Below are 14,202 nucleotides of genomic sequence, written 5' to 3'. Positions count from 1 at the left end.
TCAGCCTTTCACTGCTGTTTTTAGAGCGTTTAAGGGCCATACGTGGTGGAAGTTCTCCAGGTAAAACTTGGTGGATTAGTGGCCAAAATTGCTTGATAATGCTCTTGATCCTATTAGTATTGGGTCCAAATGTGGTCACACAAGTAATTCTGGTGTTCTCTGTGTCTCTGATTTTGGGCTCAAGCAGTGTTTCACGGGGGATACAACAAACTCTTTTTCTGGTGTTTCTGAGTAATTTCTTTGGGTACCCTTGTGCTGAAAGTTTAGATTCCAGAATTTCTGCATGATATTGATATTGGCGAATGTCTGAGCAGTTGCGTCTGAGCCTGAGAAACTGTCCGAATGGGAGATTAGTCTCGAGGCTTTGTGGATGATTGCTCCGGTAGTGAAGAAGGGAATTCCTGTCGGTTTCCTTTCTGAAGAGGGTGCATGTAAGTTTGCCCTCCTCCACTTTGATTGTGAGATCCAGGAAGTCAATGGTTGTTGCACTGATGGTGATGGTGAATTGAAGGTCAGTGGATCTGGTGTTGAGCCATTCATGAAAGGCCATAAGCGTGTCGGCTGTACCTCTCCAGACAAAAATGTCATCGATGTATCTGTACCGTCGATTAATATTGTTAAAGAATGGGTTCTGCTGAGTGAGGACATGAATGTCTTCGAATTCTGCCATAAAAATTATGGCAAGGCTTAGGGCAAAGGCTGCCCCCATAGCTGTCCCGGCAACTTGAAGATAGAAGGTATCATCAAACACGAAAAAGTTCTTGGTTAGGGCTATTTCCAGTAATTCCAGGATGAAGTTGACTGGGACCCGTTCTTATTCCATATGATGAGTTAAATGGTTCCGTATGCAGTTAAGGGTTGCCGTTTGTGGGATACTGGTGTAAAGGGCTTTTATATCCAGGGTCACCAGGAGATCAGTCTTGCTGTCAAAGGTTACATTTTCAAACAGGTTGATGGTGGACATCGTGTCCTTGAGGTAGGTGGGAGTCAGTTGGCATAGTGGTTTCAAGAAGAAGTCAATAAACTTACAGAGGGGCTCCAGAATGGATCTGCAGCCAGACACAATCGGTCTACCGGGCGGGGAGGTGGCGTCTTTGTGGATCTTAGGAAGTCCATATAAAGCTGGTATTCTTTCTTCTGAAGTATTGAGAAAAAGTTCCTCCTTATCTGTAATCCAGTCGCGTTCACAGGCGTATCTGGTACACTAAGAGATTTCTTGTTTGATTGTGGCTGATGGAACTTTGCTCAGTACTTTAAATTAGTTCTCTCATCGAGTAGGGTCAGCACCATTTCTTTATATTGTGAAATGCTTTGCACCACAATTCCCCCCCCTTTATCTGTAGCCTTGATCACGATGTTGTTCGTGGATAGATGTTTGAGAGCCTGACGTTCTCCATTAGTCAGGTTGTGTCGGATATAAGTCTGTGTGTGGTCAATTTTGGCAACCTCTTGTCTGACACATCTTTCGAAGGTGATGAGGGCTGGTTCTGTATCATTGTCATTGGGGCAGTAGTTGGACTTAGGTCTCAGTCCCGTGTCTTCCTCTTCTGGTCTCTGATCAGCTTCTTGGAAATGTTCCTTGAGTTGAATGGATCTGAAGAAATGTTGGAGTTAGTTTTCCAGTCCAAACCAATCGGTATTGTTGGTTGGGACATATGAGAGGCCTTTTGTGAGCACTGCTAGTTCTTCTTTAGTAAGGTTTTCCCCCAGACAGATTGAAGACTGGTAGTGTGTCAGGAGTGGCTAGCAGCGTCGATTGCGGCGTTGTCCCCTCGGTCTGTGCCACAGTGGATATCTGAACGTTGGCATTGGTGGGGGCCCCAAAAGCTGTTGTTGAGGCCCCCTTGCCCTAAAAAAGGCGGTGGTTGTTGAAAAAATGGTGGTCTGGGCTGCATGTTCCTACCAAATTGAGGATTCGGGTCTCCAGAACCCGAGCCTGAGCTTGAAGTGTCCGAGAAAGTGACCCAGCGTTTTCTTTGTCTGGCCGCGCCTGCTGTGTTCTGTGCTCTTTCTTTCTCTGTATTTTCTTTGTAATCTGGCGACAGGTAAGGGTTTACTTTCTCTATCTTGAAGGTTGACATATCCTTAGCCAATGTTTTATGCTTTTTCTCCAGAGTGTCCGCCATAAATTGATCCATGACCTTATTTATTTCCTTAAGCTTTTCACGTGCGTTATCTAATGCATTGTCATTAAGGAATTTCTTTTCTTCATTTTCCAGTTCTATTTTGATTTTCAGATGAATCCTTTGGGCCGTGGTGATCGTTAGAACCATTAGGTCCCGGCTGCATTTTGTAGCAATTTGGCTAAAGCCGAGCATATACTCTTGGTCTTCTAAGAATAGTGCAGGCTCATTCCGAATTGTTAGTCCTAGCAGCACCATATTGGTTTTTAAGTATTCTCTCAAAAAATGACCATGTACTTCCGCCCAGAAGCACTTTTTCTTTAGTTTGAGGAGTTCATCTCCTGATGCTGTGGATGATGTCATTAGTAGGGCTCCCGGCATGTTGAAAAGAGAGGGACCTCTAATGATTTCATTGGTTTGATCCTCTGAGAAGCTAAGTATCTGTTCCATCGTGCAGGGAGGGTAGAAGGGTGTGAGAGTGGCTGGAAGTGAGGGGAGAGAAGGAAGAAGGGATAAAGGGAAACCCCCGAAAAACTACAGGTTGGCTTGAGTAGCAAATCAGTGCTATATTTAACAACAAAGTTAATACAATGAAGAGCCCTAAGTGAGAATAGCAGGCTTCAATGTAAATAATTCAAAAAGACCCCTAGTACAGTGAAAACTGTATCGAAGGTAGGTACACTAGAGGGGCAGCCCATAATGGCAGAACCTAAGGCTGAGGTAAGCAATGCGTCACAGGAAGGGGTAGCCGCCTAGCAAAGTTGAAACATACTATAACTTCTGCATGTAGTTGATTATATTGAAAACGGTGGTGTATAAAAAAATTCACCAGTGATTCATCCTAGTGATGTAATCTAAGCCCCCTGAGGGGTGGTCAAGACAATATAAATTGTATTGTGTGGGTATGCTCTATGTTATTTACGAGAAACCACTTTTTTTGAGGTGCAGTTTTTATTATTTATTGCACTCCACTTTCTTTATCAAAACAGAAAAAAACAAAATACAGTGTCCTGATAAAATGGAAAAGCAAAAAGTACAGGCAGTAATAGAGCACAGGTCTCAGACCTGTTCTGTATGCAAAAGAATAAAGTAACCAGAAAGCAAAATAACTAAATTATGATAATACATTTTTGACCAAAACTCTGCATACATCAACACTTGAGTGGTAGAATTCTTTACCAAAAACAGCAGAGATACATTTGCTTTAATTGCAAAAGAAATTTGAACAAATGATTTTCCCATTTGGAGAATTCTCCAGCAAGAGTAAAGCAGGACAGAGTGGGGAGTGTTAGTAAATAGTGTACATTTGCATATAGGTAAGGAGCAGTTTTCCTTGCAATGTCGATTGTGAGTCCTATATAGTTGTACACCGATTTTTCGATCTATGAGTGACCAATCCTCAGTCGGTCTACGTCAGGAAACAAACAATTCCCAGAGATGTATATAGGGTCAACAGTAGTGGTACTGGACCCTAGGACATTTCGGCTTCCAGGGTGGGTTCATCTGGGCCAAAAGAGGATTGTATCTCCCTATAGGTGGTAAACACAAAAAAGGGGGTGGGTGTTAGAAACTCACAGAGAAACCTGTACCTGCAAGTGGTAACAGTGTGCTGTATACAGATAGGGGACCTGTATAGCTAAAACAGCCCTTCGAAAGAGAAACAATATTTGTACATCGCTTCGTGCCCTTCATCACCATCATTGATGTATCGCAGGTGTGAGAAGCGCTACTCACTCAGATAACCATTCAGACCATGACCAGATTACCGAATTGAAGAGCTACAGCTGCCATCAATCGAATAAATTAACTGACTGCAACCTCGAATAATGCTGATGACATCATGACGGAGATCATGACATAGATGCGTTAAACATGAAGCACATAGACATCCCTGGACAAAGTTACGCAGACACTTAGGCCGCATTCTTCTTAGACACAAGGAATATGCTTATGTTAAAGTTATTTATATCGCGCACCGTCACCAACAGAGGTGGTCCACAGGCGGTCAGGTGGATCTGTGAACAAAACACAGGTGGGTTAGGTTAGTCGGGTGAAGAGGGAGTAGAAGAGTGAGAGAAGTGGTGTGCTGTTGGCTGCTTCAGTTCAGTTATCACTGTGCGCTGAGCTTTGGTGTGAGGATCGGGCTCACATAGTTAGAGGGCTGACATACGTATACCTTTTCCTACGTGGAAACCGCAAGACGCATACAAATACATTTGGACTGCTTGCTAACGCTAAACCGCAACTAACCTGGGCGGCCATGCAAATACAGATGGAAGCTATCGGTAGATTGGAGTGAATGGGAAAAGCAGGATGAACTTAAGAACACAGAGGAAGGCTGACAGGCTGATCCTTCTCAAGAATGCCGACTAGGCTTCCAGCACAGACAACCATGCACAGCCTCACCAAGGACACTGAAAGAAGGAAGGTTTTAAATTAACAGAAGAGATTGGACACTTGCAAGGAACACACGTCATTATTACTCATAATTACAGGCAAGAGGGCTCCATTTCATGGTCCCTACACTTGTGACCTGAATCTACGAGACAAAGCCTATTCATTCAAGCCAGACGAGGTGTTTGTTCCAATCGATCTAAAGACAGGAGGATACAAAAGTAATACAGGTTCAAGCCAAATGTTCTGTGTCAAGGCTTAGGCGATCGGAGATGGTAATTTATCGGGAACATACAGCACCTTTGTTGTTGTTGCCACTACCTTGAATAGTTGCACTTGGCCTGGTAACTGTCCAAACCTCCCAGGCTGAGAAGACCCTTTCTGTCTAATTCCTAACCACCTTTCAAGCTAAGCTTACACTATGTTTCACCGGCCAATCACCTTAAGGTAACCGGTAAATTTGTATTCGCAACACATAGAGGTGGTCTCAGGAGGAGCCACCAGATATGGCTTGTCCAATAACCATATTAACCCATTATAGAATGCATATGTAGTTCACCTCTCCAACCAATCCCTTCCCCTGTTAGGTATTTGGAGGTAATCCCATTGTTGTGATGTCACAGGTTAACCAAACAGAACGACATGCGCCTGGAGAGCGAGGGGGCTTGGAGAATATTGCATTGTTCATGCTGCAATCCCTGCCTGTCAATTGCTATGAGAGACAGTGAACTTTGTCCTATGGCTCGGTCTTCCGGTCTTAGGGTAGAGGGTTTCCAGTGTCCAGTTCTTCTTGCATGTAGACTGGGAGACTGATCATAGTTCCCTTGCCACTATTACAGGACCATACTGGGGTTCAAGTGACAAGGGATGGGACAACGCCATCATTCTTGGCCCACTAGCAGAGGTTCCCTTAAAAATGTTTTCCTTGATTCGACATACAAAACTATTTTGCTCCCGGCAACAGTTTTTTTTTTTCAACATTGATATTTTATTACATTTTTTTTAAACAAAAAACACAAAACAAAAGACATCCGTATTGGCAAAATATATTATAGCACGATTCATTCTTTGCATAGTCTGGCTCTCGATCAATCAGGACCTAGGGGAGTGGGGTTGTCCCTCCTCGGAGTGGTACAGTCTCTGCCTGGTGATTGCTCCTCAGCGGTTAGTCCAGCCAGCGGGTGATTTGTGGCCTTTGTGTGAGTGCGGGGAAGCTTTCGGCAACACAGTTTTATGGGCATTCCCGCCACAGGCTTTTTGCTGGTTATTACTTTTTTGTAATGTTAGTCTACTGGACATTGCCTTGTTAGTAATAAGTCTCATCCCGGCACTATATACTCTTGATTTTTTACTTCTGAATCTCTGGCCCTGGCATGCTAAGTGGGTCACAGGTGATATGTCATTGCCTATGCCCTCTGCTAACACCTAGCGTCCAGTGAGTGGGTGGTAAATGCACCTAATAACTCTTGTCAAAGTGACAACAGGGACTTAAAGAGCGAAAAGGAGGGCACTTAAATATGTACCCATTAGTTGACCAAATTCAACTCACAAAAAGCACCATTTTGCTCTAAATACCTGGAATGTGCCCAATTGGTGAAGCGTGGTGGGCATAGGTAGCACACATCAAGATCTTGGTTTCCCCATAGCCACGCAAGGAGAAATAGCACTCATGCTTGAAATGAAGATGTTTCTCTCGAATTGCAGACCTGGCATGTTGGCACCCCATTCCCAGGGAAACAAAGGCACAGCCTAAGTTTAGTTTCTGAAAGTATGCCACCTTTTGCATCCAGTGTGTGGTGGCTAGCAGTGGTCACTTTAACCTTCTCCCTGATAACGCCCTATTTGGCTTCATGAAATGGGCAATCCCACACATTTTCCTTAAATTAATATATGCTCTTAGGTTAGAAATGTGTTTAAATCCCATATTGGTCTAACAGCAATGATGTTTTTCAGGAGAGGCATGTATTGTGCTCCTTCCAGGACTATCTGGACCTTGGTCAGCGAGAGAATAGAAAAGAGCAGCAGAGGAGGGGCGAGAGCAAGGTGGGAAAGGGTTAATGGCACATTAAGAAAGGAAATGAGGGGTAAAGATGGAGTTTGGGATGCCAGTAGAGTCTGTGCATGTGGTTTATAGATCATTGACTAGAGTTGTAAAGTAGTAGCCAAAAGAGATTTTACATGTTTAATAGCCGTATGTGCTCTCATCAAGATTCAACCGTCTAGTGGATAATGAGCCATGCAATTGCAGGTTGTGTATGTAAAAAAAATAAGAATTAATATGAGATAAATGTGTGGATATGATTTCATCCAAGTGAAGGTTTGATGAAAAGTGCACCTCTTTGGGGTGTCCTGAGTGGGGAGATTTCTGCTGATCTCCATAGATTCCCCTTCCCATCAGAGGGAACTGTTGAACTTTTTTATTGGTGGGCGTAAATGTTTTCCCGCAACTCAGTATGTGTTTGGAGTGAGCCTGAACCCACTTCGGATGTCTTATGGGGATTCTCTCCCGAAAACTGTTTTAAAAATTGGTAAAAATAGTGCATTTTATAGCTCAATTTATGTGTGAAATTCAATACAAAATCATGGTTTACAAGCAGTTGTACAATGGTACACAAAATATTCCATTAATTCAGATTCAGGCCCGCTGCCTTTAACTTGCTGCATGTCACTTTCATTTTCCTAGGTCTTCCTCATGGATCTTTCAATGCCGTGCTTGTGTCCCATGTTACTGCCTTAGTTATGCCCCATGCAGCTCTCAAGTCTTCTCCATTTGGATTTCATTTCCAAAGTTCTGAACCATGTGGCCCTCCCTGCCACAATTCTTCCCCATGTCACTGTTATGGCCAAATGTTGCTCTTAGGGCCCAGTTCTGCCCCAGTGTTGCTGTCAGTGACTGTCATTTCCACTGCAGTCTTGCTCCGAGTACCCAAGTTCTGCCCTGTGTCGCACACTGAAACCAAAAAAGTGATGGGTGAAAGGTTTTGAATTAAACTGAACCACTGGCACTCCTCTGGGCACCCTTCTACACCAGTGTCTTAGCCCGTCTGTGCCATTGCAAAAGGGGTCCTGCCGTATGCAAATCAGTCAGGTACTGCCACCAGTGAGAGCAGCCCTTTCTGAACTGCTAGGCTTAGTCCCCTCTGCATGGAATCACAAGCGTGTAGCTCACTTCCCCAACATTTCTCTATTGTATTTGTAGTTATATTTTTTTATGCACATAAACACATACCTGCAGTCACACACACATTTAAACAAACTCTCATGCAGGCATAATATCCCATTTTTTAATACCACCTTTCTGCAAAGTCCCTCAGGGCCGTCCTTGTCTTCAGTTCATAATCTGCATTCACAACTCTCCACCCTAGGTCGGGTCACTGTGCGACCCAGGTGCGGCCATGAGAACATCTAAATCAGATATCCCAAGGCTGCCTATCAATCAGGGTTTACAAGCGCCATCTTGTGCCTGCAGGGACAGAGGCCTGGCAATCCCTTATGTGAGACGGCAACCTATACATCTAATAACCTGCAGGGTTGCTTGTCATGCAGAGCACACACTGTCAGGTTGACTGATGGAGACTGCTCTGAATTACAGCAATTCCTGCCAGCATCGTAATATTTGGAGGAGACTGTCCTTTGAGATATTATGGGTGGGCCGCCACTGCTTCCCATAATTGATGTATGCACTCTTTCTAAAGGTTTTGGATGTGGAAATACTGCTGGGTGTTTTCCTGCCTGTCCTGGTTCATTTCAGAGGGTGGACAGTCGGTGCTATTGCATGGATTGTGCCAGATTTTCTTCACCAGCACCAATCATGCGTTATCTATGCAATTGCAAGAAAGGGGTGGTAATGGTAGCAGTTATTGAAGATCTCCACCATGTGCACAGCTGAAATCCTACTGTATTCACCCTTTGCATGCAGTGGTGAAATACTAACCCATTTCCACCAAGACAAATCAGAATAACTAGAAAGAGCCTTACAGACTGGACAAGCTATCAATCAGGCATTTCCTAACAGCTTATCTGTGGGGCTTTGAACACATACAATATTAGCACATGGAAATCGTTAGTGACCTCTTCTCAGCCAATCAGACCTCTTCTCAGCCAATCAGAATGTTTAGAGTGCAGTCAATAACTATTGGCAACATTCTCTCTCCAGAAGCAGGCAGGATCACAACAGTGCAATTTCCATGCAAGCATTTGTCTCACCAAGTCACTTCCTCTCTGGCTTGACCTTTTTCTTTTGCTGTAACATGCTATTTAACTCGAGAAAGGGAAAACATTGGAACATGTGTTCTTATAGAGAAACAGTTTACTTTTACATGACACCTAGATGTTAAACCTGTTCCAGTTCAATCAAGTTATAATTACAATGCTTAACTTATAAAGATGTTATTTAAAGGATGCAAAATAATACCACATCTAATTTACTATCTCAGTTTGTCTGTTTACTCACTCTTAAAACACAATTATTTACTTCACCACAAAAACTCCAAAACATGTGTTGCTACTACCACCATGAGGTTATTGGCCTCGGGAGGGGGACAGTACCACATGGGATCATGACCCTTCCCCAACTTATGGCCCTCTGCTTCACCTCGGACCATAACTTGGTGTTTGGTCATTATCCCACAATATTGACCCTCCCACAGTCTGTTCTATAGGCACCTCAAAAATATCCAATAAACAAAAATAAATGAGGCTAAAATAGCAAAGCTCCTGTGTTCGATTGAGATCATTTCAAGTGAATACTATCTGTCCAACAATGACAGTTATGTTTGCTCACCCGGATGCCAGTATTCTAGCGAATCTATAAGCATTGTATTACTAAATTACCATCCATGCTGAGCCGGAAAATTCCATAAATGTTTACCATTCCATGCCAATTGCCACAGCTATTGTTTTAATAAAATAGCCAAACTGACATGGAATCGAGTGAAAGCAATTTCCGACCAGCGTTTTGTTTTCACTGGAGCTCCTACGGGGTGTACAGCTTAGTCCAGAACAGAGCAGGCATCCATTAAGTTACTGAGCTTTTATACTGCACCAATCACCACTGTATGTCTGATAGCGACGGTACACGAGGGGTGGTGGTATACATTGCTGAAAAGTAGTCATTTTAACCAGTTCAAGGATTGTAAGTCATTTTACTCCAGCGATGTTGTGTTTTAGAAGCCTTGAAACACAGGTTTGAATGTTCACTTAGAAGGTGGGTGAACGCACACATTGTAGACGATTTAAAAAAAATATTTCCTTAGCCAAGGACTCAAAATCCCACTTTTAAAATCGTGTTTTTAAATAGACTTACCTTTTTTACAAACATTTTTCAAGGTAGGGTTGGCTATGCCTACAATTTTTTTGTTTTTGCCCTATTCGTGTACTTTGATAATTTCACATCCTCTCTGTGGCTTTTAATCGGAAAATGGGGCATACATTTTGGCAAACCTGGTAAAATGTTTGATATCAACCCTGCTCTGTAGGCGCCAACATAGCACACACCTTTCTAGGTACAGGATATCATTTTACAGCGGGACCCAGGGTCACTAAAACTCTTCTGGCCTTCAGATGCAGTTAGGGGTCTTTTTTATTCTATCATCGTGTCCAACAGCCTACTGCGGAAGATACTTAGAAACATATTTACCTTTAATCACAAGTCTGACACAAGCAGAGCATATGAGGACTGATTTCTGAGCTAAAACAAATCCGATGTACCAACTAAGTGTTTCCTGTTTTGTCCTTCCAGGGTTTGCAGTGACTGCACAGGTCAACCAACACAAGCATCTCAGCCATATATTTGTCGGCGAAGTTCTTCGGGGTGGACTGGCTTACAAGGAAGGTGGGTTACATATATCATGCATTTGAATAAGCAATACCTCCTACATGTGCCTTTGATTCCTGCTGTCCAGTCTTGCAGAGAAGGATGCCTGATTTTAGCTTTTTTATGGATCTAATTTTTGTTGTCCACATTGTAAGCCCCAATCACAAGAACTTTCCTCGCTAATAGGAGGGTAGTTGTTGACCTATTTCGTTCCTAGTAGATGGGCAGTGCTAATTTCCATGTTGAATCTGAAGCATGTTGTCAGTAATGAAAGGCATCACCATTTGTCGGTTTGGTGGTCGTCATCATATTTCCTTTAAGCAAATCTCGACCACTACAATGAATTGGGGGGGGTGGGTGTTACATTAAGAATGGGCAGTAGGTCATTGCTGATGGAAACTGGCTGTTCATTATGCAATAACAGATAGGAGAGCACCTGCCCCGCCCTCCTGAACACTTGCTACAATTCTCTGCCCAAACAGACGCCTCAGCAGGGCTGGTGTTGGGCATTGGCAACACCCCCAGCCCATACCTGGGCTACTTTCCCTACTCAAATAAACTCAAATTCCTTGAAGTATAGTTGTGGCACTTACTCGTTTCTGACACCTAATATGGACAGAGACCCTCTGAGAAGATTAATACATTCAGCCCATAAACAAAACCAGCAAGTTTGTTTCATACGTTCCAAATGTTCAGCCTCTGCAATACGGTATGGAGCGCATTGGGACAATAGGGAGACCTTTTAGCACTTGTAAGAGCAGGCAACAGTTGCCCCAGTTTTCACTTCCTCAAGGTATTGAGAGCAGACATCCCCTGCTCCTGTTTTTTAATTATTAATGTGCACTACATCCTCCATGCATGCTTTCAGTTCTGGCTAACTTTTTTAGAAAAGCAAATCTAACGTCCTTTGTGGGCATGCCTGCATGCTGACATATTTAGAAGGTGGGCGTCCTCCCCAGTGTAGTAGTACTTTGGTATACCACATCAGCCCAGGCACTCATTGGAAAGATGATGTGGGTGGATGGGTCAGTCAGTAGCATTTAAAGTGTGTTTAAGATGGCATAGGCCACTGGCATGGATACATAATTTATTTAATACCCTGAAGACCAACATGGTATGTTTGATAGTATTTGCTGGTGCTGATCTGTCTTTACGCCCCTAAGGTAGACACTCACCTTTACTGTGTGAAGGTTAGCTCTGTGGCTTGAAAGACGGATAGTCAGATGATATGTGTCACAACCGTGTAAAATGTTGTACTGGGAGCAAAACACAAAAAATGGCACTCGCCATATGCTTATGATAATTCACTCTTAGCGAGTACGCATAATTGTGTGATGTCTTCTTGTGGAGAACTCAGGCGATCAGTGAGTAACATTTATGCCTACCTAGTACCTTGCGATTTGGCATTTTGTGCTTTGCTGGAAGATGTGTATGAACAACAGGGTCTCACTGGCAAGTGAGAAGTCACAGTTCTGATGTGAGGAAACAAGCTGTATCGTGGAAGGAATGAGGTATAGTTCGGTTTGGTGAGCAGCAGTGCTTGATTTATTTGGCCAAGTTTGGGCTTGTAAGGGACTTTCTTCCATGGACTGGACAAGGGCAAGCAAGGGCCTCTCACAGTGCAAATGTGCTTCAGGAATGTACCTGAAAGAGCGCTCTTTTCTCCATGCTATTGGCAATTTGCTGTGACGCCGAATGTACGTTTTTGGACAGTGATTGGTCAGTGAGTTACGGGTGCTCTTTCTTGTTTTCTGAAGCGAATATTGACAGTCTTAACTGATGGCAGCTGTGCACAGGCAGTCGGCCACAGGCCCTCAGGAGAGTATTTAATGATCGTACTCTTTGGCTAGATTCCAGAAGGTAGAGCTCTTCAAGAGGTGTAGATGCTGAGAAAACAAGTTTTCCTTTTAGCCATTGATGGATGGGGTCCTTGGTTTAGAGAGTTTGGTGACTATTTTTATGGATTTCTATATCAGTATTTATTTTTTATTTTGTATCGCACTACTTGCAAACAGGGTGCTTGGGCGCACTGTGGTTGAAAGAAATAAAGGGATAGGAAGGAGAGCAGGAAAGGAGGTCACAACATTGAAACCGAACCCTTAGGTTCTGGCTTTGTCAGAGTGTTGATGACCTGTATAGATAAGGCAGTTAGTTGGGGCAAAGAACCTGTACATTGGGAAGTGTATCTTCTAGGTTGTTGGGGCGCGTTACCCATTTCTCAGTTCCTTAGGAGCAACTTGCCAAGTATCGAGCGGCTCTTGGGGCAGGGGAGTTGGCAATAAGTTTCATCAGGGGTTAAAGAGTTCGCTACTTCGGTTAGCAGGGATGCACACTAAATGCCTTGTTGCATAAACGACCACTGTTGGGGATCCTGATAAGAATTTACACTGGGATCAAGTAGTAAGTTCCTTTGCGCAGCTGTCCAAAGGAATTCATATCCTTTCAAATCTTGTCCTAATGCCTGACATAAGTAAAGGTTGGAGTACTGGCATGTTAGTGGGTCATAGCCTAAGCTCAGCTTCTGAAAGATTAGCAGTTGGCGGGACTTTTTAAGTGTGTCTAACCTCAAGGCCAGTAAGGAAGGTGAAGTTAGTGCTATGCAGCTGAGCATCACCCCACAGCCTGTGAGCGGGAAGGGGCTGGATGGTTTGGAGGCATCATTTCGCTGTCCCCACCATGAGTCATCCAAGGTGGGGTTACAGTTGCATCGCTGGGCCTCTCGCCAGGAGCCTGTGAGACTGAGTAGGACAGTGCATAGTGCATAGTGTACCATGCAGATACTGTGTGGTACTGATATTTGCTCTTGCCTGGGCTTGAAGGTCATTGCTACGATTTGGATCTATGTTCTATGTGGCAATCCGCAGTTTGGAAAAGTGCGGTTTATCTACTATAACCTGTGGATTAAACATTGATGTATGATTAAGCTTCCTTTGTCCATTAAGGAGTATGGTCTCCAATAACTAGCATGGTCTAGGTCCTGCACGCAAAGAATGTGTTAGTCATGTCACAGAGGCTGACTGGGAAACATTAAAAAATGCCCAAAGGGCGATGGCCTGCAACCCAAATAACCCAGCTCCTCTAATGCACTGTGACAAGCAAGCGAAGGTGAGCCTGCCCCCTTGACAGATGAGGGTTTCTATGAGATTTCAGTTCAGCTGAATGGACAAGCAGTGCATTATGCTTAGAAAGTACATGGCTGTAAGCAGCTGGATGGGAAGAGAGGGTTGTACACCCAGCAGTGGCATTCGTACCCCGCTGAGGTTGGCGCAGTAAAGGTTGTGATGGGATTGTCTCATATTCATAGCCAACTTTGAGATATTCAAAATGGAAAAAGAAGGATAGAAACACACTTGAAAAAGGGTAACTAAAAATAAATGTGGGCATGTTGACTCTGGGTGTGCAACACTTTGATCTTTTGGATACGACTCCCAAAATGTCTACTCTGTACACTCTTAAAAGATTCTCACCAGGTACCTAATTTAGCCTTCAAAGTTTTTGCCACTGTTGTAACCTTCCAGTGCCTCGAACTGCATCTGTAACCAAGCACTTCCTATTCTGTAACCAAGAAACCACATGTTTTTTTCCACCACTTAATGCAACCGTAATCTTGCCTACGTACACTTTCATGTAAAAGCGCCTCGATGCCTGTGGGCTGCAGTGCGCTCTACAAATGTAAAAAAGAAATGAAATAAATCAATAAAATATTTCAAGACCATATGCCGCATAGGCTTCAATCTCTGAGGAGTGGTTGTTTTGTATGGCGGCGGCCCCTTCAATGTTTTATTAACAGACATTTATAATAGATCTTTTGCAATGTGATTTCTTCAGAAACATTGTGCAGTAGCCTTTTGATATTTAGTAATATGCGCT

General features: G+C 43.5%; 1 protein-coding gene across 2 annotated transcripts in view; it reads left to right on the top strand.

Annotated features, from left to right (window-relative positions):
* The window catches only part of TIAM2 (TIAM Rac1 associated GEF 2), a 552,861-nt gene that overhangs the window by 274,686 nt on the left and 263,973 nt on the right, over positions 1–14,202 (top strand). For both annotated transcript variants that reach the window (XM_069607743.1, XM_069607744.1), the window contains one exon: positions 10,258–10,350. In XM_069607743.1, coding sequence (XP_069463844.1) covers positions 10,258–10,350 — 93 coding nt within the window. The remainder of the gene's footprint in view (positions 1–10,257; positions 10,351–14,202) is intronic.

Source organism: Ambystoma mexicanum, chromosome 4q (genome assembly GCF_040938575.1).
Source record: "Ambystoma mexicanum isolate Mex_15411 chromosome 4q, UKY_AmexF1_1, whole genome shotgun sequence".
Taxonomy (NCBI): domain Eukaryota; kingdom Metazoa; phylum Chordata; class Amphibia; order Caudata; family Ambystomatidae; genus Ambystoma; species Ambystoma mexicanum.
Note: the sequence above shows the minus strand (reverse complement) of the source record. Positions and strands in the feature narration are given on the sequence as shown.